This window comes from Aythya ferina, assembly GCF_964211825.1.
Source record: "Aythya ferina genome assembly, chromosome: 2".
NCBI classification, from domain to species: domain Eukaryota; kingdom Metazoa; phylum Chordata; class Aves; order Anseriformes; family Anatidae; genus Aythya; species Aythya ferina.
Genome location: NC_140297.1, coordinates 29,024,065 through 29,049,821, shown reverse-complemented (window position 1 = coordinate 29,049,821; position 25,757 = coordinate 29,024,065). Strand labels below are relative to the sequence as shown.

General features: G+C 38.1%; 1 protein-coding gene across 1 annotated transcript in view; it reads left to right on the top strand.

Annotated features, from left to right (window-relative positions):
- THSD7A (thrombospondin type 1 domain containing 7A) overlaps window positions 1–25,757 on the top strand; it is a 286,485-nt gene that overhangs the window by 219,638 nt on the left and 41,090 nt on the right. The window contains exons 11-15 of the mRNA XM_084510995.1: window positions 1,618–1,733; window positions 5,056–5,188; window positions 7,041–7,144; window positions 19,676–19,870; window positions 22,058–22,321. Coding sequence (XP_084367121.1) covers window positions 1,618–1,733; window positions 5,056–5,188; window positions 7,041–7,144; window positions 19,676–19,870; window positions 22,058–22,321 — 812 coding nt within the window. The remainder of the gene's footprint in view (window positions 1–1,617; window positions 1,734–5,055; window positions 5,189–7,040; window positions 7,145–19,675; window positions 19,871–22,057; window positions 22,322–25,757) is intronic.

Genomic DNA, 25,757 nt, shown 5'->3' with positions numbered 1-25,757 from the left:
AACAGTGAAAGTATATAACTCAGACTTTTCTGTATGCTTAAAATTTCTGTTGTTCCTTAAGGGAGAAACCATTAGTAAGCCAGTGTTCTGTATTGCTCGGAAGTATTTTGAATTTTGTCCCTAGAGAAAATTCCTGACAACATAGTCACTGTATATGATTGGTGGCAGATCATTTTTTAAAGTGTACCTGACACTACATATAATACACCCATGCATACATAATCTGATTTTATGAATCCCATACAAAATAAAAGGCAAAATTTGGCTTAAAAAGATAGACAGGGCTTATGAAGACATTATGAAGATTTTTGTTGCTATTGCTATAATTTGCACGGTTCTTCTCATTCGTATTTTAGGAGATAAACTTTCTTTAAAGGGTGGAGATATCATTACAAGAGGCCTCATTATGGGCAACAAGTTGGTGTAGCTTCACAGGAATGGAGCATACTTTGGAAGGAGTATGTGAATCGACAGGAAAACTCAGAAACAGACAGTAAACTAGCAAATGTTATTGCTGAAGAATATTTTCCTGTAAAGCTGCAGTTCCAATTTTCTTCTCTTCTTGCCAGTTCTTCTTCCCTTGCTGACACAGGTGTAGTTCTCCATCAACAACAGAGGCCACATTTTCTTGGTAACTCATCATTAAACTTGTCAGTTGTCCCTCCAGCCTGAATGCCTCATGCTTCCCCAAGCTTCCCCAGCTGATCCAATCCAAATATAAAATTGGTCTCTTATCTCTCTGGTCCAAGGTGCCTGGCAGCCAACAAGACGAAAATCATAGTAATGTTTTTTAATCATGCTCCAAAATGTAGAAGTGATGTTTTTTCATACCTTTTTATGTAATCCTCTGACAGTCCACATTCTGTGTGCTTTTAGGGCAATAGCCATTTTGAAATTATTTTAAAGACTTGCAGTACTTCTGCAAAAGCTATAGCATCTTTTGAAAACAAAATATAGTGTAGAAGGTTGTTTGTTCTTAACAAAAAAATGGAAAAGCAGAACTGGGAAAGTGACCTGGGTTAATGAGTCCCATATGTGGCAGTCTAATAATCCCTTTTATATACTGATCAAGCTTCTTCTTAAAATAATCAAGGTCTCCTGTCCCTTCTGACAGTCTTCCACAGTCTTATTGATCTGGTAGTTTCAAACTGCTTCCGGTTTCCGTCATAATCATGGCCAATTTATACCTGTATATTCCTGAGTTAGCAGTATTATTTATGCCAGATATGCCTCTTGCCAGAATTTATGCTTCTAGTACTTTTGTGAAGAGGTAGAAATGTATTTTGCTAGACTAAGCTAGATGACTTTTCTTTACAATAATATTGAAGCTTTAAAATAACACTGAAAAGGAAAGAGTCTGAAATGGCAGATGAGGAATCATTATTTTTTTTCTTCTTTTAGTTCAATATCCAGGTGCAGAATGCACCAGTTTTGGCTTGCTTCCACCAGAGATATTTCAATTCTAACAGGTTTGGGTTTTTGACATCTGTCCTGGTGAGTTCTGGGCAACTAGCACTCCCCTCGTGTGCCTGCAGACATTCAGTATCTCTCATGATTCACCACTTCATTGCAGAATGATTGTTTATTTGATAATGCTTCTTTTTTTCACTTTTTCAGATGTCCTGAGAATCTCCGACCAGAAACAGTGAGGCCATGTCTGCTTCCCTGTAGGAAGGATTGTATTGTGACTCCATTCAGTGACTGGACATTGTGTCCTTCTTCATGTCAAGATGGTAATTTTATCCATTGTGTGCTAGTAGAGAGATTTTAAGAAAAGAAGTATGGTCCGATCTGGAGTCACTTTTGGCAGAATGCTTATGCACACCTTCTTCTGACAGTGGACATGTAATAGTTGATGCAGCAGTTGCAGGGAAGAAGTAGTGTTTCTGCTCATAGAACAGTGTAGAAAATTTATTTAGTGGCCTCTAAAATCAATTTTAACTTCTAGTTAGAGACTCTTGTCTCAAAGGCCTGTTGAAGGATGTCTTCTATTTTCCATTTTGTTTATTTTTCCGTATTTTCCATAAGCATCTTTTTTTTTTTTTTTTTTTCCATTTTTCCTGCTTAAATGTGGTGTGCCTTGGCAGCCAGGAGGGCCCTGGAATGTATCAGGCACAGCATTGCTAGCTGGTCAAGGGAAGGGGTAGCACAAGGAGTTCTCTGCACTGGTACAGCCGCACCTGGAGTAGTACTGCGTGCAGTTTTGGGCACCGCAGTATAAGACATAAAGCTGTTAGAGAGTGTCCAAAGGAGGGCAACAAAGATGGTAAAGGGTCTAGAGGGGAAGACGTGTATGAGGAGCTGAAGTCACTTGGGCTGTTCAGCCACTTAGTTGGTGGTTTATATGAAAAAGTTTGAGGGTTATAAGTGCACAATCAATCCAAGATATACTCTTCACAAAGCTCACAGCGTTTAGCAAGCCATTAATCACTTACCGAGGATCTGTTGTGGCAAGAAATCTGTCACAAGGAGTAAGGGATCTCTGCAGCAGGCATGACTTTAAGAGGCATCCCTGCTCAAGGGGAGATCCTGTCATGCAACCAGATGGTGTGCAGAAGAGCTTAAAGGGCTCTTGGACTGCTCATTGTTTATGGGGTAAGATGATGGACTAATATTAACTGTTTGTTTGTTTGTTTGTTTCGGAGCATGTTCCATCAGCCCTCAGCTGCTGAGGAAAACATCTGTCTGTCAGCTTCTCCAGTACCCATCTTGAGCCAATGTTGTGATCACTATCTGTGATCAGATAGTGATCACAAGGCCTTGGGGCAAGGCCTTGGGTGTAGTGGCCAGTGTTTGAGCAAGGCAGCATTGGACTGCAGGCGAGAAGGGGTGGAAGGGGGAACACACCATCATGACTAGTCACAGGGTAAACATATATCTCTTAGTATAGCACCAAAACAGATACTTCTGCAGTTGTAGAAACTGCATTTGAATTATCAGATTATAAAATGGTCAGATTTTGCCTTTAGAAGTACATACATTGCTTCTTCATCAGAAAGCCTGAGGCTGTGTATCCTAAGATATATATGTATATCTATATAGTTTAGGCAAAACTTTCACTTTTGCCTGTGCTGTTTTTTTCTACCCCAAGGAAAACGGAAGAAAAGTTAATAAGCAAAATTAATAAGAATAAGATGTTTTTTAGTTGGTATTAATGGTCTGATTTAAACATGCATTGCAATTTTAATACACTTGGCAAAGCCCTTAGAAACAGTGCAGGTATCGGTCAAATTTTTATGACCTTATAATTGTACATGAAGTTGAAGTGATGACTGGCTTAATATTGCCTGCATCTTTCTGCCTTATCTCTTTTTCTTTTTTAAGCTTAAGAGGAGGTATGTTTCTAATATCTACCATTACGGACAAAGTCTGTAATAGTCCTTGTTCCACAGGGTGCTAATCCCTGTGTGGGATGTGATGATTACTCACAGCTACCATATTATCAGAATGTAAGATATTGTTACATTAAATATATGTACTTCAAATGTCACAGTCACGGTCTATTCTTAATGCTTTACAAAGGACACAAACAAAGTCATTTTCACAGTAATTCATAGTAGAGCTTAGTTCATTCTAACAAATAAAAGAATGGTTAGGAAGATTAAATTTATAACCTTTGAAAAACACCAGATAATTAAGACCATGAAAACTGAATCTATTATATACTTGTTCATTATTAAATACCATGTTCTTTTACATCAATATTAATGGTTCTTGCTGAAATGGTTTTGTTGGGGTAGATCATCTTGGACAAAAATGTTGTCCTTTTTCCAATTTTAAGAAAGTTCTTGATTTGTTGAATGTATTTTCATAAATATTGACCACAAACTACAATTTATTCTTCTATAAAATAGGGTATTAGTTAACCAGTATGGACATTTTTTCTACTCTCTGGGTCAAACGATTTTTATTTATTTATTTATTTATTTTTCCATGGGCTTTACCCATTTGTGTCAGCAGTGGCTTTGGGCAGCACGTCTGTCTTGTCTCTTTTGCCAGCCCCTGGCTTCTCCTGGAGCTGACTGACTCAGGAGCAGAGGTTTTTCTCAATTCCAAAAAGCAGCCAGGTGGTGGAGAGCCACTGCCGGGATTCTCCTACTGCTTGCTCCTAATTATGATTGCTTGGCTATGGTCCAGTATGCTTCTGTGTTCAGACAAGCTGCAGCTGCTGTTGTAACCCACCAAAGCTGGTATCAGTCCAGTCAACCGAATGTCTGCATTACAGCTCTCTGAAAATAAATAAATAAGTAAAAAATAAATAAAACAACACCAAAACCAAGATTTTTACCTTAAATATTTGTGCATTAGCTATTCCTATGAAATTAATACAAATTTGTGGGTTTTCCCTTCATGTTCTGCCTGAAGCACAGGTATTTGAAGCTGATTGAAATCAAAATTCTTATGGGAACTATTTACTATTTATCATTAATAATGAATGACTATAATAATTAGAAACTATAAACTGTAAATTCTAGATTGAGAAAATAAAAGTTCACCGTTATACGTAGAATATGTTCTTTTGGAATATTGTGTGGATCTTGGTGCTTGTGGGAATTGAGGGTATAAAGAGCAGAATTAAAGCCCATCCTGGAGATAACCAGGAGTGTAAATTAAATTTGTTATATTCCTGGCTGTAGAGATTAGCAAAAGGCATTTAGATTTTCTGATTGAGACACTTAGTGAATGGAGAAATTATGAAATATAATAATTTCTTGCTGTTAATTTATGTTTCTGGTTCTGCAAGTCGATGATTAAAGCAAATTTATGCTTTGAAACTAATGTGTAGCAGCAAACTGAGATGGTTGTTCTTGTTCCCTTAAACAGTGTGCTCACTTCGGTTATATATTCATTTGGACAGCATTGTTGCTTTCTGTTTCACTCTGCTTCTAGGTCTTTAGCTGAGATTAAAGTGTTTTATCTATTATGCTTAATTTTCTGAATATGGACAAAGTAGTATGTCACTATTATAATGATTGACTCAAATACCTGTTATGTTAAATCTTATTTTTCTCTAATTACTGTAGCAGGAGAAACAAGTTTTTCTACCCTTTGCAGGTGATGTCATAGTAAAAAAACAGTCCCGTCACCGAGTCATTATCCAACTCCCTGCTAATGGTGGTCGTGAGTGCCCAGACACTTTGTTTGAGGAAAAAGAATGTGAAGCTTCTCCCGTCTGCTATAGCTACAGGTAGTGTTTATCAACCAAGGGCAGTTTATGTATGATTTTTCAACCTTTACCTACCTCTAAATTTTGTTGAATTCCACTTAAGAAAAATAAGATGTATGGCTAAATCAAGGTTTCTGAACAGATATGTACACTCAGCTAGGCTCAGTGTATCAAGACCAACATGTCAACATTTTCTTTCCTTTGAATTGGGAAATTATGTTGTTTTTATTTCTTTTTCTTTTTTTTTTTTAATTTTTATTTAAACAGTTTATTTGCATGAACATTGCAACTAATAAGAATTGCTTTCCAAGATAAATCTTGCCTTGCAATTATTTGAAATTCTATATGATTAAAAAAATCTATTTTAAATTATCTAAGCCAGTGAAATGCAGAGTTTATTTAGAAGAGCTCAGTTCTTCTCCCATGCAGAAACATACCCTCCATTTTTCCATTCCCATCAACCCAGAGATGACTCGCCCATTGATACATCCCCTAACATACAGTGTTGACCTATCTTCACCAGAGAAGGCTGACAATTCTAGCAGGTGGGGAATACCACTTTAACTGCTTAAGAAAACTTTTGGGGCAGTTTTGCAACATCTTTCTGAGTGGCATGAGAAAGCTTAGATGTACTTGATAATAAATATGAGGGTTATTTTTAATGTATAATTTATGTATTTGAATTGGAAGCCATTTTTTTTCCCAGTGGATAGAGAATAAGGCTATCTTCCATGAAAACACTCTGTTGCAGAGGTGCAAATATAGTTTAATTTTATTTTAGCCAAAACAGATTGAGATTAAAGTAATATGTTGCTTTCATCATCTGGTAAGAATTATCATTGCAAATTCATTTGGAGGCAACACTGTATATAACTGAAAGATATGAAAATATGCAAAACAGCATTGGGAAGCTATCATAGTGAGTACTCCAAGCATGAGAGAAATGTAATTTGAAATCTTTTTCTAGTCAATACCAGCATCAGAGTTATATCCTTTAAAATACTGTCTGTTCCTCATCTGTTTAGGATCTTCAGTACCAAATTTTACCTGAGCTACTACAGGATGATGTGCTAAGTAGACATAAGTAGCAATTAGAGTTGCTAGTGAGTGGTAAATGAGGTGATTTGATTTTCGTGACGTGAACTGATACTGAACACATTTTCTGCATATTTCCTTTAGTATCTTTCTGACCTGTACACATGCTGTGACAGGTGGACTCATCCACTCAGATTTTCTCATGAATTAGTTCAGATATTAGCCAGCAGAGGCAGGTTACAATGAAACTTGAGGTAAGTGATTTGATCACTATATATAAAAGAGCAGAAGATGATCTGAGCAGTGGATTTAGTTTTTTTCCCCCTCGCTCTGAGTAGTTCAAAACACTCTGGATTATTTTGGAGTTGCAACACTAACTGGATTAGTTATATTTAAAGGCCTAGAGTATTCTGCAAAACTAGAATAGAATTTTGTAGAAGTTTCTTAGCAGTTTAAATTACTGATTAAATAATATAGGCAGCACAATATTTCTCTTTTTATCAAAGGTTTTTTCAACATCTTCTTGACTGTTTTATTTTGATATGATCTGGGCCCATGCACTGCATTGGATCTCTTGGTTGGCTCCACATTTTGAAGGTGCTGCCACCCGGCTACCCTAGACCTAAGTGCTCTGGGATCTCCTGAGGCACCATTGCAGTCATTTAAACTCACTGTCCCAGTGCTTTGCTGTGTCTGTGGTAATTTTTTGCTCCTGATTTCACATTTTTGGTATATTTATAAGAAGATGAAGCTTGGCAAAGGAATTTATTATTTGTGATTTTTATTGCTACATATTTAGATGAATTGTTTCTACTTGATTATTTCCTCCTCATTTCAGGTGGAAGACCCACAAGTGGCGGAGGTGCCAGCTAGTACCATGGTATGTGCGCCAAGACAGTCCAGGAGCACATGAGACTTGTGGACCTGGGCTACAAGCAAGAGGTTAGAACCTATTGTTATTCTGCAGATGTCTATGGCTGTAATGCTGTGGGAAGTGCCTAAAATTCATTGTAATTTAGCATTAATTTTACTTAAATTTCTGGGGTTCAGCAGAGGAAAATATTGAATGCTAGTATAATAGAGTACATCCGAACTGGTATTTGGCAAATGCTTTATTCATATAATATTAATTTTAATTTATTTTTAAGTACTGATACTACATCAGTGACTAATTCATGGTATTGTTTGTTAGGTTTATTTCAGCATCCTTACCTGAAGCACATTTCTGGAAAGTTTTCTCTGAATGTAATTAATAAATTAATTAATTTAAAAAAATAAAATAAAAAGGCAATAAGTCACTTTATAGTCTTTGTTTTGTGAAAAAAAAAGGAGCAATTTCACCTGTTAAAACATGACATTTTTCAGGTAGCAAGTTTGTGAAGACGTTGAATTATAGAATGGCCTGGGTTGGAAGGGACCTCAAAGATCATCTAGTTCCAACCTTCTTGCCATGGACAGGGATACCAACCAATAGATCAGATTGCCCAGGGCCTCATCTAACCCGGTCTTGAACACCTCTAGAGATGGGGCATCCACAGCCTCTCTGGGCAACCTTTCTGGACGTGTTTATAAGCATGTCTGCTAGACAAAATGTAAGACTTTTGTTCCCTGTAAGGAGTGTTCAAAGAATTAGGATTGGAGAACCCTACAATAATTTAGAGCTGGAGGAAGGCTGTGGAGGTCCTATTGTCCAACCCTCCAACAATAGCAGGACTCATTTTAAACTTAGATCCCACCCAGCCTGGAGGAGGTTGCTCAGGTATGTGTCCAGATGAGTTCTCAGCATCTCCAAGGATGGAGATCGCACAGTTTCTCTGGGTACTTGCTCTGCTTGTCTGCTCTTGTGCTGAAAATGTTTTCCCTAATACATGCTTTGAAATGTCACTTGCTGCAATTTATGTCTGTGGCCCCTCATTCTTTCACTATATGCTTCTGAGAAGACTCTGGCTCTCTCTTCTTTATACCCTTCAATCGGGTATAAAGAAGGTAGCTGTAGAGAGTAATGGAAGCACAAGAGGTGCAGGACTTTGCATTTACACTGCTGAAGTTCATGAGGTTTCTGCCAGCTCATTTCTCCAGGCTGTCAAGGTCCTCTGAATGGCAGCCAGACTTTCCAGGTAGGTACTGACTGCTCCTCTCAAAGTGGTGTTGTCCTCAAACTTGCTGAGGGCACTTTCTGTGCATGTTGTTAAAGATGCTAAACAGAATTGGCCCAGGAATTAACCACTGATGTGTAGCTCTCTTAAACAGCTGCCAATTTGTCTTCAAAACCACCGACCCTTCAAGACCAGTGACCCAAATGTTTTTCCACTATTTGCATTTAATAGAAATTAATTTTAACAGCCACGTCCAGCTTTACTGTCACCTGTTTTCACAGAGAATTTTGTAGATTTAATAGAATTGTGTATGTGTGACTGTTTATAGTAAGGTGATGTTTATAGGTGCATTAAATAAACTCAGTATGAAAATAATTACAGTTCCTACTTACTGTGTTAGTAATTGAATTGCTTTGAACTACTAGTCAACCCTGAATTTCAGGAAGGTTTTTTTTCTGTTGCCTTTGCTGAGTGCAAACTTCTATCTGTTAAAATAATATTGTCTCAGCAAATTGTAGAATTCCTGATCAAGGACACTGCTAACTGCAGAAATGAAATGTTATGGTCATTAATTTCCTTGCAGTATTAAATGAGGTTATGGTATACTTTGAAAAGAGTAAATCTTAAACTAGTAACTTCTACCATTTACTCAGAAGGTGTTACAAGAGATCAATTTAGGACTTACCATGAAATGAAACACGAAGGTATTGCCTGCTAATATAAAAGACTTCTGACTGTGGTAATTCTTTCAGAGGTCTATCACTAATGCAATCTATTTCTAGCAGCTCTGGAGGATACATTCATTTAACACACTGAGAAAATAAGATTTCTGTCTTTGGCGGTAGGAGTTCAGTACAAAATGTTATTTTCTATAGATGTGTTGCAGTGCCTCAATCTAATGACTTGGCCTCAAACTCATTAATAAAGGACAGCCAATTATTGTGCGTGCAAATTGTATTTTATTATTCCATGTCATGAGAGTTTCAGGGTTTTTTGCGTGTTGATTGGTTGTGGTTTTTGTTGTTGTTTTTTCAGCTCCAACTTCAATCATGTGTATTACACATATACTAAGCAATACATGATTTTGGAATTACTGATTGTATGATTTGGTAGATTTCTATAGGTTTTCTCTTACACAGGGTATTATGTACTCCCTCTCCCTTCTTACTTTATAATTTCTGCCATGAAAATAGCCATGTGTGAAATTTTAGTGGTGCACATTATTCTCATCCCCATTACAAGAGTTGATTTCATGCAGGGTGCTCCATGAGTGGAGGCTGACCTGAATGCAAGCCTTCTGGGTGATTAGGTTCTGCCTTCTGGAGTGTTAGAAAGATTTCATGAGATTTTGAAGGAAGATTCTTGAAGAGGCTTTGTCCGTTCTCCCTGTTGATTCTTAGCTACCTCCTGAATACTTAGCTTCTCAAATATAAAGTTTCTACAGGCTGTGGAAAACTTTGTATGTTAGTATATTCTTAAAAGTTCTGTACTATACGTCATTCATTTAAAGATTATTTTGTGATATAGATGCAGAAAAAGACAAAACTACTACTGTGCAAGTCCTTTGAACTACCCCAAAATCAGGAAATGCTAAACAATGAAATATGAAATCTGTTTGGTATAATATTTTGATACTGCATTTATAATGTGATACTGAATACAGATATTTTGAACTGTATATTTAAGCATTTGTTGCTGATTTCTCTACAAATGTTTACAATTTTATGAATATATATGTAAACAGCAAAAAAAAAAAATCAATGGAAAAGGAGTTCGAAATTTCTGGTGCTCGTGAATGTAGAAATCACACATTCATTTGTTTCTATTAACTTACTTTTGAAGATGAAGTGAAACAAAATTCTTATGAAAGTCAGTCCTTTAGTTTCCAGTGGATTGTCATTTCATTTTTTGTTGATAGTCAATAGAGCAGTAATGTCATTCCTGTATGTGACAATAGTTCTGTTCTTTTTCAGTCTGAGATATTGCCAATGCCATTAGTTTATCCTGTTTCTGATGTGATTGCCTACACAAGAACACTGTAACAGATAGTAACAGCAAAGGTGTTAAATAAGAAAGAATAGGAAGGTATACCAGGGAATAGGCACATCTGACTATGCAGTCATTTGCAGCTTATTTTTTAGGTTGGAGGTTGGACTCGATGACCTTGAGGTCTCTTCCAACCTAGAAAATTCTGTGATTCTGTGATTCAACAAAATAGTCTGTACTGTTCATATGTTATCTAGAAAGATGTTTACATCTGAAGGAAAAACTAGAAGTTAGAAAACATTTAAAATTACTGGTTAGATGACTGATCTTAAGAATGTCTGAATAAAGACAGAGTGTATGCATGCCTTGCTTTATACAACAGCTTTACTATTCACATTTCCATTCTTCAGATTTTTTGCCACGTTGGTCTTGCTCAACAGAAGAGAAGCTTGGGTGAATCATAAAATTTAGAATTGTGATTCATTGTTAAAGATAGCTCTGTTTCTAGCTGTCTTGTGTAATGGTGGTTTTGTTACAAATCATGTCAGTTTAAATGAACATGTCAGAAAATTAGAACTTGGGTCAATGCAGAGGAAAGAGAAGGAAGGGGTTTGGTGTTTTTGCTTTTTGTTATATGAACAGATTTTATTTAGACTTTTTTTAAGAAAAAAAATGTTAATTACTTATTCAAATGTTGGGAAACTATTTATATCTAAACCCAAGCATTGTAACATTGCGTTTAATATTTGAGAAGCAAATTCATTGTTGTAGTCATTAACTTATTTGAACAATGCAGATAGTTATGATAATTGTGCTGAATAATGAATGAAAATTTGCAGTCTTAATTGTGGCATTGTTAAAATGCCTTTTAACAATGCCTTTTAACAATGCCTTTTTTAAAGGCATTTAAAATGCCTTTTAACAATGGATAAGTAGAGCAAGAATTATTCTGTAATTGTGACTTAAGACTTCTAACTTGCTCTTATTCCAAACCCTCATGAAAGGGTCTTATGAGTGCATCAGCAAGGAATTTGAAATGTCTGCTTGACCCTATCAGAAAGCAACAAGAAGTAGAGAGAGAAACCGTGTTTTACTGCAACAGCATTTATGTTGTGTTTATTATCGTAAACTGTTTCTTAATTAACAAGTGTAAATTGACCAGAAGTCTTGATGAGCCACCTGAAACCCAGGAGGGAGAAACATGGTATGTTAGCAAATACAGAATACAGAATCTGGAACAAGAGAGCAAATGCTTGATAAAAACAGGCTTCTGGTACTTGATGGCGATGTGGGCTATGAAACTCACTATGGACCAGGAGAGGAACCTGCTCCAGCTAGCGTGCTAAGAGGGACTGCTTTGTAATTCTTACTGCCAACATTTATTAGCACATAGATAACTTCAAAGCAGAGGTCTGCTCAGTGACATAGATTAATTTATAGTTTGAAATTGTGAACAGCTTCAGCTTAAGCAGTTATACATGATGTCATGTTCTCATCTTAATCGTCTATGTCAGTAAGCCTCAGCTCCAGTAAAGTCTGAAGGAACTTAGAAATGCAGTTCAAATCCCTTTTGAATTGTACAGGAAAGCCTAGGAAACTTGCTTTATAAAAGAGGTTGTCCTGCCAGTAGCCTCTGTGGGTTTAAGTAGGGTTTGTTGGATCACATCCCAGTGCTAGTGAAGAGGATGTATAGCAGATAAAAAGCTAGAGTGCCCAAACCGCAATAGCCTAATCACATCATGATGTATATGGATGGATGCACAGGGAAGGGCTACTGAAAAGAGATTTGCAAAAGGATGTGCAGCCTGTAGTCCTTGCCACCATAAATCTTCCTCAGAGTTTTATAAGAGGAATGGGATGAATATTGTGAAATCTGTCAGCAGATTCTGTAACAGCAAGAGGAAGGTTATTTATAAAATTTAAGCAGAAGCTTATGTAACCTTTCTGTCAGACAAAATATCTCTGAATAGCTATATTTGATGTCACTGGGAATTGGCCATTATTAAAGGTCTGATCCTGACGTCTCACCATGCTTTGTTCACAGAATGTGTCTGGAGTTATTTGAAAGGTTGTGAAGCAGGGGAATTGGAGAAAGCTTCCTAGGATTGCCGTGAGCATGAGGTGGCCTTGCAGACTTGTTTGAGCTGTGAGGAGGCTCACAGGTAGAGCTGGTGGTCAAAAACATTTTCCTCTCACTGCAGCTAAGTAGGGACAGTAGCCTACCTCTCTCGGTATTGCTTACTTAGAGGGGGGATTTTCTTTTTTTAAACTTGCATGCCCTCATCAAAAGCACAATAAAGGAAACAAAATGACAAAGACTGCTGCTTCTTGATGGAGCTATAAACTACCATTTTAACACCATCGAGATTTAACAGATGAGGTCCCTTTTCTCTGGTTCGTATGACTAAAAGGTCACTGCAGATGACAACAGGGAGCTTCAGGTTTTTTTACTGAAAAAACTGGACAATAGTGCTCCAAAGCATTATTTACATGATTTTTATTTTTATATAAAAATTTTATTTTTATATAAAATTTTATTTATATATATTATGTATATATAAAAATTATATAAAATTTTTATATAAAAATAAAAATCACCACTTGCTGAGGCGATCGGCTCCCAAGCAGACGCGTTCTGCAGCGTAGCGGGGAATCGGACAAGCAGGGCTATGTTTTCCAGCATCGAGCCCACTTGAGGGAGCCGCCAGGACCCAGCAGGCCTTGCGAGGGAGGCTGACAAGGTGTAGGCGGAGCCAGCAGCGCCCCCTCCCTGACCGTTCAAAAGCAGCCCCTAGGGAGTGTGGCGACCAGGGCAAACAGGGCATGGGGCGTCAGAAGGGAGTGGCGCGGCAGTTGGTGCAGGCAGGGTGAGCAGGAAGGGCAGAGTGTGCCCCCCACCCATACAAACAGCTCCTCTAACGGCGGTCTACTGCTAGCTAAGCTGTGATGGTCTCCACCAAGCACAGTGAGCTCTCCAGGAAGTCTGTACACACCCAGAACGGCTGCCCGCTCAAAACTGTGGCAGTGCAGGTCTCCGGGTGCAGGGAGTGCCTGAGCCTGTACCTACCACCTGCGGGGGGCAGACAGACTGTGTGTGTGAGGTGTGAGCAGGTGGATGACCTGGTCTGCCCCATGGCAGAACTCGAGGAGGAGGTCGAGAGGTTGAGGGATATCAGGGAGTGTGAGCAGGAGGTAGACTGGTAGAGCAACTCCCTGTGTGGCCTGAAGGGCAGGCACCGGGGTGAGACACCCGAAATGGGGGTGGACCCTCTGCCCTGTTGCTGTTGGGCAGAGGCAGGGGACCTAGGAGTTGAGGAGGAATAGAGACAGATCCCTGCTTGACATCGCAGGAGATGCCCCCCTCACCAGCCCCACCTTTCTAGGTGCCCTTATGCAACAGGTTTGAGGCCCTGGAGCTTGAGAGACCAGTAGCTGAGGAAGAGGTAGAAAGTCTACCCAGGAGGATGCCTAGGGCGAGGCAGTCGACTCCACGCCTCAGGACTGCCTCCACCAGGGCGGAAAGAAGGGTGGTTGTTGTGGGTGACTCCCTTCTCAGAGGAACAGAGGGACCTATTTGTCGGCCTGACCCTACCCGTAGGGAAGTCTGCTGCCTCCCTGGGACCAGGGTCAGGGACATTGCCAGACAGCTTCCCAACCTGGTTTGCCTCTCTGACTATTATCCTCTTTTAATAGTCCAGGCTGTCAGTGATGACATTGAAGAGAGAAGCCTGAAGACCATCAAACGGGACTTTAGGGGACCGGGACGGTTAGTGGATAGAGCGGGAGTACAGGTGGTGTTTTTGTCCATCGCTACGGTGGCAGGGAGGGGTACAGAGAGGACGCGGAAAGCCCACCTGATAAGCACATGGCTCAGAGGCTGGTGTCAACACAAAAATTTTGGTTTTTTTTGACCATGGGGTGCTTTACTCAGCACCTGGCCTGATGGCCGCAGATGGGTCCCTATCTCTAAGGGGAAAACGGATCCTGGGCCAGGAGCTGGTGGGGCTCATTGAGAGGGCTTTAAACTAGGTGAGAAGGGGGATGGGGCTGAAACAAGGCTTGTTAGAGCTGTGCCGGGGGAACAATGGCAAGGCTGGGAGAGAAGGCAATGGCCCAACTGAAGTGCATCTACACCAATGCATGCAGCATGGGTAACAAACAGGAGGAGCTGGAAGCCATCGTGCAGCAGGCAGGCTACGACTTGGTTGCCATCATGGAAACGTGTTGGGACCACTCTCAGGACTGGAGTGCTGCAATGTCTGGCTATAGGCACTTCAGAAGGGACAGGCAGAATGGAAGGGGTGGTGGTGTGGCTCTCTATATCAGAGAGAGTTTCGATGTCGCGGAACTTGAGGCTGGGAATGATAAGGTTGAGTCCCTATGGGTTAGGATAAGTGGGAAGGCCAACAAGGGAAGCATCTTGGTGGGGGTCTGTTATAGACCGCTGAACCAGGATGAGGAGACTGATGAGGAGTTCTATAGGCAGCTGACAAAAGTAGCGAAATCGTCAGCGCTTGTTCTCGTGGGGGACTTCAACTTCCCAGATATATCCTGGAAGCACAACACAACCCAGAGAAAGCAGTCTAGGAGGTTTCTGGAGAGTGTGGAAGATAGCTTCCTGACGCAGCTGGTTAGTGAGCCTAACAGGGGAGGTGCCCCAAATAGAGAAGGACTGGTTGGAGATGTGGTGTTTGGAAACTGTCTTGGGCAGAGTGACCATGAAATGGTAGAGTTCTCCATTCTGCCAGGAAGGGGACCAGTAAAACCTCTGTATTCTGGAGGGCTGACTTTGAACTGTTCAGGACACTGGTTGGTAGAGTCCCTTGGGAGGTGGTTCTGAAGGGCAGAGGAGTCCAGAAAGGCTGGGCACTTTTCAAGAAGGAAACCGTAATGGCGCAGGAGCGGTCTATCCTCACGTGCCCAAAGACGAGCCGGCGGGGAAGAAGACCAGCCTGGCTGAACAGAGAATTGTGGCTTGTGCTTAGGAGAAAAAGGAGTGTTTACAATCTTTGGAAAAGAGGGCGGGCCACTCAGGAGGACTATAAGGATGTTGCGAGGCAGTGCAGGGACAAAATTAGGAAGGCCAAAGCTAATCTGGAGCTCAATCTGGCAACTGCTGTCAAAGACAACAAAAAATGTTTTTACAAATACATAAATGCAGAACGGAGGACTAAGGAGAATCTCTATCCTTTACTGGATGCAGGGGGAGGAACTTAGTTACGAAAGATGAGGAAAAGGTGGAGGTGCTTAATGCCTTCTTTGCCTCAGTCTTTAGCGGCAAAACTGGTTGCTCTCTGGATACCCAGTACCCTGAACTGGTGGAAGGGGATGAGGAGTAGAATGTGGCCCTCACTATCCATGAAGAAATGGTTGGTAACCTGCTACAGCACTTGGATGTACGGAAGTCGATGGGGCCAGAAGGAATCCACCTGAGGATACTGAGAGAACTGGCAGAGGAGCTGGCCAAGCCGCTTTCCATCATTTATCAACAGTCCTGGCTATTGGGGGAGGTCCCAGTTGACTGGTGGCTAGCAAATGTGACGCCCATCTACAAGAAGGGCCGGAGGGCAGACCCGGGAAACTATAGGCCTGTCAGTTTGACCTCAAGTTTTCTTTACAACGTACTCTTTTGTCAGTTTTCTTTACAAAGTACTGCTATTTTTAGGTGTCTGTGAGGTCACTGAATCTTGTATCTCAGTGAAGTACATTAATGATGGGAACAGTGTTGGCAAGATCTTTATATAAATTTGTGTATAACAAGACTTGTTAAAATACAGTCTTGTTTTTCATTATGCCACCAACAAATGTATTAGCCTGTAGTCCCCTGTGACTTAGTGGAAACAATGCTATCAGATAAAGTTTTAATTACATCAAAGTCCCTTGTCCAGAAAATTTGGACTGCCATTTATTTCACACCGTTCTTCTGGGAGATAATAATTGTTTAATACCAAAACAATTTCCTAAGTGAATAGTTTCCTTGTTAAATTTGATTTTTCAGTTAGCCATACTCCTGTTTTATGTTTTCACTTAACAATTACTTGTGCTTAATTTAGTAACAGAAGAACTGCACTCTTTCCATTTACTGCTAACGTCTGTAATAAATGTGACATGGTTGTATAGGCAAAATAATTAGTCTGGCACTGCATGGCTTTATAGTAGTTGAAGACATTGCTTTGTATACTAAGTTAACCATAAGTTAACCATTGAACTCAGTGACATTTACTGAATGTAATTACAGAATTGCATTTGATCAAAGATGCAGGGGCTGAATTTGCCCATATTAGGCTGTGTGTGAAAAATGTACTCTTAACATCTCCATTAAAAGTAAGGGCATTGCTGATGTCAAGCAAGACATTTAGCCAAAATAATTACAGAATTACAGAATCACAGAACTGTAGGGGTTGGAACGGACCTCAAAAGATCATCGGGTCCAACCCCCTGCCAAAGCAGGTTCCTCAGAGCAGACTGCCCAGGTAGGCGTCCAGACAGGCCTTGAATATCTCCAGAGAAGGAGACTCCACAACCTCCCTAGGCGTGTTAATGGTATGTATGCATTGGTCAAAATCCTGACTTTAAGTAATGAAAAAAGAGCCACTCTTCTAACAGTCAAAGGAGTATTAACCTTTCAAATGTATACCCTAATCTGTGGAATAACAACAGTAAAATGGATCCAGGTCCTGTCAAATAGGAATAGTATGAATAATTATGTACAGTCACTCTGAAAATTAAGATTTGGGAATTGATTTGGTATGCCAAGCTGTCTTCTAATTTGTCTTGTTATTAAGGTGAAATATTTTGGTCTCAAGAATGAAGTTTTCCTGCTTTGATTGCTACGGTTCAACTGACAGTTAATCAGGGGGAAAAAAAAAAGTGATAAACCCCAAAAGAACTTCTCACCTGTGTCTGCCTGGTGTAAATTTGATGTACTAATATGATTCTGAAAAAAAATATGACACGATGAATATCTGCCTTCAGCATAGTGTTTAATGACCAAGGAAGATAGAATGAATGTTGACTTTAGAAAAACTCAATTTAGCTAGAAAGAATGTTTATCAATGGACAGTGTTTATGGCCTCTCAAAGATGGAGAGGCGGTATCTAGAATGGGTATTAAACTTTTGAGATTGGTTATTAAAAGTTGTTGTGTTAATCAATGGACAATCTTTTAGCCCTTTGCTAGATACAGTTTTCATTGCTAAAAACGGTGTCTTGTATCTCCCTGAGAACGTAGTGAAGATAATGCAGTTAGTTTTGCTGATGAGTGCAAAAGTCAAATTCAAGACAGAGGATTTAGGTTTGACCTCTGGAAATTTCTACGTAGTAGAACTTGTCTGAACTATTTTTTCCCCTGGGGTATCTTATGTATGTTATTAGCTGGAAAGAGTATCTCACAAGAATCCCAAACCATAATCCAGGTCTGCATTAGAAAATACTGGTTTGACTTATGCTTTTTTTGTAATATTTGGATAACTGTAGAAATCCTACAGGAGGTATGGGTCACACACATCATTAAAATTGTTGTTATATGGAATTTAAAATTTTAGATATTTGGTTTCGCTCATTGAATTGTTATATCTGGAAAAAAAAGGGGGGGGGGGGGAGGTTCTTTGTATAACATCCACCAATAATAATATGATTTGACAGAGTAATTGTATGAGACAATGTACAGCTGGTTGATCCCCCAGTAAGCGCAAATTAATGCAGTCCTGAGCCTATTACAAACACTTCTGGCAGCCCTACACCAAAGGGCAGTCAAGGATCAGGCAAGTTGTTTGCTTAGTATCTCTAGAAGAACAACCCTCCCCCCTCTTTCACGGTGTTTTACCACAGATGTGGAAAAAACAATTCACTTAGGGCCTTTAGGTATGTTTTACTAGGCACACAGGTTTGAAACAGACCATTTGGGTCATCAAGTTCAACTTCCTACAGTCATCATGAAGTAGAAATTTAGAACTATCAGAAGGAAAAAAGCTTTATCAGGAAAGAAAAAAAGGTTTTTGCACAGGTCACAAAAGACCTCCAATTGCCTTGAAACAATCATAAAAAAAAAATACATGCGTTTCATCAAATATTCCTCCTTCCTCTGGAAGGAAAAAATCATGTATAGCTCATTTTCTGTTTTATTTTCTGTTTTATTTTGAAACTTTGCATTCAAACATGTTTTCTTCTCCAACAGTTGAACTTGATTATACCATAATAGTTTGGATGGTAAAATTCACATTTTTTTTCAATTCGTATATCAATAAAACAATTATTGTCAGTACAATTGAAGTACTATGTTTAAATTATGGAGCAGTGTGTAATATAAAACATGATATTCTGTCATATGTATAGAGAATGATATATTGTGTTTGGGTGTAATGTTGCTGCAACAATTGGTGATCCAAATTACTTTCACAGTCATTATGAGATACTGCATATACTGTGTGCTGTCAGATGCCAAGAAGCATAAATATGATTCTATTGTGTAAACAAACAACTAGAACTTTCCAATCTAGTTACTGCATAATAACTTTTATGGTTTTTGGGGCAAGGAAATAAAATGAGATTTACTGAGGCTTAGGTTAGAATAATAGATAAGCAACCATGTTAAAAAAAAATCCATGAAGAACAGCAATAGAACATTGTTAAAGCCTATATTAACAGAACAGCCCTATTTGTAAATCCTTGTATTCAAAATACTTCCTTTTGTGCCAGCTGTGTTTTTTTTAAAGAAAAATATTTTAAGAAGATTTTGTTCAGGTTGTGGCTGTCCTATAAGAATTTGTGCCCCTGCACGTTGGTACCCCACCCACAGCAAACATGATTAGTCATTCAACTTTTTTACAAGAACAAAACCTTCTGAAGAACATTGAGCAGAAATACTGCTGCAAGTGGCTAAGCAGTATTTAGAATATATTTCTAAATTTTATGTCTGTCCCTTTTCTAAAATATATGTTATTGATACAATTTTATATCTTATGCACTACTCAGCTACTTAAAATGGTATTTCAAGTTTTTAAATGCCTGAGTATTAGCCTATCTCTGTAGGAAAAATGATAATGTGAAAAGCAATACAACAGTATGGATAACATGGTGCGATCTTTATAATATTTACAGTTGTCTATAATTTTGTTTATTTTTTTTTTCCTGGTAAATATTGATAAATAGTAATTTAAAGAAAATCTCAAAAAAAAAAAGTTAGAAATATCAAATGTATTAATTCAAGATGTAACTGATTTAAAATATTAGGCTGTCGTATAGCTTTCAATATATGAAATATATTTTCATATATATGAAAATTTTATATATGGGCTTTCAATGTGAGTTTGTGGTAGTATGTTGTAGACTTACTAAATTAGAGGCATCCATGAAAATCTGCTGAATTAAACCCCATCCTTTTTTCTTTCCAGCAATTACTTGTCGCAGACAAGATGGAGGACAGGCTGACATCAGTGAGTGCCTTAAATATGCTGGCCCCTTACCATCCTTAACACAGACGTGCCAGATTCCTTGCCAAGATGATTGTCAGTTTACAAACTGGTCAAAGTTTTCTTCCTGTAATGGGGACTGTGGAGGAGTCAGAACAAGAAAACGCACTCTTGTTGGTAAGAGTAACAAGAAAAACAGTGCATCTTTTATTAATTGCTGCTACTGTTTTGATTAAAGCCTTAGTTGTTCTGAGGCTCCCTTATGACAAGCAAGCAACATTTGTCATTGGAACAGAAAGCAGACCCATTCATACTGTAATGCTCTATATAGCTGGTGGAACAACACCAACAAAACAGAGAACTCCTGCTTTATGTATCAAACACTTGATCATAGTGAAGTGGGTAGAGAGAAGTAAGGAAGACAAAGGAGGCTGACATTTCTGCTCTATGGTGTATAGATAGTAAAGTGTAAAGCAGACCATTTCTTTTTCTGACAAATAAGTCAACATTATCTCTAGTTGTAGGGAGGCGGAAAACTTCAGGCGGCATAATAAACCAACAATCTGATGCAGCGTCTGAGGAAATAAAAAAAAAATATCTTTACCTGCATTTTGTTGTGTACTCCATTGTCTTTACAGCAAAAGGGCTATACCTTTTTGGTATTTAAAAGGTTTTCATAACTTGCTTGTTCCACATCCTGATTCTGCAGCCTGTGCACAAAGAGGTAAAGAAGGTTCACAGAATCACTGAATCTCTACAGCCTTTCTGGGTAACCTGTGCCCGTGCTTCTTAAACACTTCATAAATGGGTTTACTGAGCACCTGCATAGCAAACAAGTGCTTCCTGATGTTTAAATGGGACCTCCTGCTTTCCACTTTGTGTCCATTGCCTCTTGTCTTGACACTGGGCACCACTGAACAGAGCCTGGCTCTATCCTCTTTGCACTTGCCCTCCAGGTATTTACAGACATTGATAAGAATCCCCCTGAGCTGCCTCCTCTCCAGGCTGAGAGTCCCAGCCCTCTCAGCCTCTCCTCATAGCAGAGGTGCTCGAGGCCTTGATAGCTCTCTGATGGACTTTGTCCAGTAAGTCCATAGCTCATAGTGACTGTCTTGACTGTCTTACAACGCCAATGAACTTTATGCCAAGGTTGCTGCCACATGTGGGGGTATGGGGAAAAAAAAAAAACAATTAAAAAAAAAAAAAAAAAAAGGCAAGAAATAATAGACTCTTACCACACTATCAATACTGTGAGATTCTTACCTTCTGTATGTTAAGTCACCCCTTCAGATTTGCTAAAGCACAGATAGGTGCTATGGTGCATTCTTTGTTGCAGTGAGCTACCATACAGGTAACTGGGAGTGCATTCATAATTATCCTTAGTGAAAATGATGATGAGGAGGATATTTTTAGTATAAAGTTTTATTATCAAAAGAAAAAGGAACTAATTTCTTCACATGCCCTCTTTTTCATTGTAAATAAAGGCAGTAGTAAATATAAGAACTAAAGGGGCTGCAAAGTTGTGTCCAGTGCTTAGTTTTGACAATCAAAGAAAATACTGTAAAATAATAATTTATAACATCTGAGTAGCAGGGATTTTTTAAAACTGCTTCTGAGACTTCTTAATTAATACACATGAGCTGTCATATACAGAAAGGAAAATAGAGCAAAGTTAACCATAGAGAAAATTAAAAATAAATTTAATGGGGGTTGGGAGGTGAGTTGGGTGGGCACACTGCAGTTTGAGAAGAAAAATGATATTTGACGAGAAACAAATTCACAGAAGGAGCCTTCTCTAATAGGGAAGAGGAATGGTAATTATTAACAAAATGTGTTGTAACAGGTGGTGAATTTAAACAGTTTTGACATTTGGAAGAAGGTACTATTGTAACGAAGATGCATGTTATTTCCTCTTGCAATTTTCTTCAACTTGAGAAAGTTTTATCCAGATATTTATTTATTTTGGACTTCATGCCGCTGATCGAATAGGGGGAAATCATGCATTTCTTTATTTGCAAACTTTTTCAAACTGCTTTCAAAGTGCTTGTACACCCCATGTACTTTTATCCAAAGTAAACATAAATATGTGGCTTTATCATAAGTTACCTTTGTGCAAACTGTAGGCATTTGTTACTTAAGAAATTCAAGTCATTAACCTAAATAAATAAAACTGAATGTAAGTAGTTTTAGGAACACATATTGAATTTTGAAGAACTTAGATTTGCGAACTTTGGCCTTAGGTTTTTCTTTTTTGGAGGATTTATCTTTAATTTACAGATGGCTAATTTTTTTTTTTTTTTAACTGATTTAAACTGAGATTTAAACTGATACAAACTTTCTAAAATAATTATTTCTTCTTTCCAGGAAAAAGTAAGAAAAGAGACAAATGCAAAAATTCTCAATTGTATCCTCTGATTGAGAATCAGTTTTGTCCATGTGATAAATATAGCGCTCAGCCTGTGGGAAATTGGTCAGACTGTATTTTACCAGAGGGTAAAGTTGAAGTATTGCTGGGAATGAAGATGCAAGGAGACATTAAGGAATGTGGACAAGGCTATCGTTACCAGGCCATGGCATGCTATGATCAAAATAGTCGACTTGTGGAAACATCACGATGCAACAGTCACGGTATTTAGAAGTTTCTTTTCTTTCATCAACTTATCTGTCTGTTTTATTTCATTTAATATAATATCTGTACAGGTAGAAATAGCAGATTGATATTTATTGCTAAGGCTATGTTTTATCCCAAGATACCTTCAAACACAATACACATACTGTAAGCTTCTACAAAGATACTTTATTGCTGACTCACAAAACTTTATTTTTACTGATGACTACAGAGTAACATTTAAATGTTAAATCATGGTAAAATACCAACTAAGTGTTTTAATAAATAAAAGCTAATGCTGTCATTTTTCCAGAAAACTGTACCTGTGAATTTGAGAATGAAACCACTTTGAAGAGTCAGAACAGCAAAAAAATAAACAGAGGCAGCATAGGACTGTTTTGAAAAGAAAGATTTTTTTTCTGTGAAATAAGCACAGATTCTTTAGATAGCTTTAATCTCCTTAAATAGCCTTATCTCTACCCTTTCCTTGTTAGTGCCTTAATAGATATGCGTTGACCTGAGTTCAACAGGATGCAGTACTTTCTCTGTGTATTCTGTCATGTGTAAATGTAGGTTGCTTAAAGACTTTATATTCACATTGCTCTGGGAGGGAATACTTGCATTCCTGAAGACGTATCTGTAGTATTAGGATCAAAACTGGCATTTTCTGATTTTCAGTGACCCAGAAATGTGCTAATTTATATCAGTGGAGTTTTTGTGTACATTTGTTTCCCTGCTTGCAGTGCAAAAATTTATCTGAGCTATTGGTATGAAAAATTGGATGTTAGTCTCAATGCCATTAAAAGGTCAATATAAGTTTAATCTGTATATGTATTCTAATTTATATGTTAAATTAGGATAACAGAAATTTCATTTATTTACCTGAATGGAGTTAAAATAGCTAATCAAAGGAATGGAATGAGTTAAGGAGATTTTAATTAGCACTATTAATTCCTGTTTAGAGCTAGGGTAAATTAGAAACTCTGAATGCATGAAGTCAAGCTGTGGCATCTTTGTGATTAGATGGAAAAGCAAGCATTCAACTTAATATCTCGAAGCAAAACTGGAAGATAATTTTGTGAATAATTTTCTCCAATGTTTATTTTACCCCGTTATTACTTTTTTTTCTTTTTTTTTTTTTTTTTTTTTAGCTGCAGTTAATATATACTGAAGGATAAGCAATCAAAATTTGTTTAAATACATCTGAATGTATATTCAGATGATCTAGGTAAATACCTAGATCTTAAACTCTCATGGAACAGGAAACCTCTCTTTAAGCTTTGAGTACAGTGTTCTTTAGTTATGTTCTCAGCTGTTTGCTTACGGTGTTGAGGCCCACAGAGAATTAGGCCTGGTTTTGTTCTTTTGTATAGTCTAAAAGAGCATGCTAAGCTTTCTAGGCCTGAGTGGGAGTGTTTGCCAGCTTTGTGGTACCACAAAAATATCAAACCAAAAAAATGCTCTCTAATGACCAGCAGCTGTGTGAACACAAATGTGCATGGGCTTGGTTGTTGTCCTGAGGGAATTAGATAGGTCTTCAGAAAGCTGGTAGTGAAAGCTGGAAAAAGCTGTGGAACAATCTGAATTGGTCAGAAGCTACCATTATAAAATACAACATTGAAACTGTTTCCTTTTTTTTTTTTTTTTTTTTTATTCTTTTTAACTTTAACTAAATGTGACCCCATGTGAGAAATACATATTATTTCAGCATTGAGTCCAGAGTGACCTTGGTCAGTGAAAAGTAGAAAGAATATGGTAAAATAACTGAAGTCCATGGGAAGCCAGAGTGGCTGATGGCCCAATGCAAGACCTTGTTGTTGACTTGAATAATGGGGAGGGACTCATTTTTTGTGACAACAGCTGAGGGAAAACATGCAAGGGAAGCAGCAGTTGTCTGTCCAAGGGCAAATTATGAGTACTGTACATGACAGGTAAAGTGCTGCTTCAGGTAACTTGCAAAAAGAAGTGGGAACTGTTTGTTTGCATAGAAAAGGCCTGGACTTTTCTGCTTTTGAACCCTGGCAGTGCATCTTGAGGTGCTTGCCACAGTGGTACAAAATGGGAAGTCACATGATTATCTGCTTCCTTTTTTTGCAGTAACCTCATAAACCCAAAGAGAGGTAAAATATCTCACAATATATGACTGGTGGTGAGAGTTGGATATTCCAGATACCAACACACTGTGGTATACAGAATTTTATGTTACACAGCTCAGGTTTCCCACCACACGTGCTTTATTTCTTTCTGTACAGTATGCAACATCCTGCCTTTATTGCAATATTCCTCTTTGCAGCAGTGATTAATAAACATATTTAACTATATTTCTGTGTCTTTACAATGTCTATTATAGAATAATTTGAGCTGAATGTGTTTTTCAATAACCATAATGATAGCAAATAGCTTAAACCAAAGCTTTAAAAAATAATAATAAAAAAATAATTCTGTATCAAGAATCAGAGAGAAAAAGGAAGAAAAAAGGGAAATAAAGCCTTTTCTCAACCATTTTTTGTTTACCGTTATAACTCTTTCACTCTAATGGATTTTATCAGTGAATGTCCCCTACACTGACCGCAGTGACCACAATGAATAATGAAACAGTGGAAAAGCTACTGACAGAATATTCCTATTGTACCTGCTATACCCAAGACTACCGTTTACATGCCATTAGCACTAGTAGACCCCAGAGAGACTCTTCCCCAAACATAAAATAGCTTTATTTTTTTTTTCCACAGTTCCCATTTTCCCCATTTTTTTTCTCACTGGAGATTTGAAGTCTCTTTTTTTACTCTTTGTAAACTGGAAAGGTTTTAGAGTCATTGCTATATTTACTCTAGATTGGAAAGCCTGAAGCCTTTGGTTTTCGTTCCTTTGTGTGTGTGTGTTTGATTTTGTATGAATTTTTATTATTCTTGTTTCTTTTTAAAAAAATCTTAGGGTATCTGGTTCTTTGATTTTTTTTTTAATTTTTTTCCCTGTTTCATTACATGTTTTTGGTAGTGAAGCACAAGGCATCTATGTGTGTTTTCTCATCAGTTCCATTTAAGGGAGTGACTGTGTTTCTCTTATCCATGGTGTAATGCATAGGCAGATGAAGCCTGGAATTGCTGTTGAACAAATCCTGCATTCTTTGAGCATTCTAAAATCATTTGACAGGAATTTCAGGTGTACAGGAAATGAGATATTTAATCTGACCCTGATGCTAAGGAATTGAACTCATGCTAAGGAATATATTGCTAAAATTATGGTTTCCTTTCCAGTAGCCTTTCTAGAACAAAAATCTATTATTGATAGGTGTTGTATACATTACAGACTATTTCTAAGACTTATCTAATTTATTTTTTGCCTCCAGCATTTTTCAAGGTTTAGCATACCTTTGCAGTTAAAAAGGGTCTAGAACAGATGATATAGATGTTTCAATCTATTTTCAGTGTATGTTTGCTGCCTTTTCTGAATATC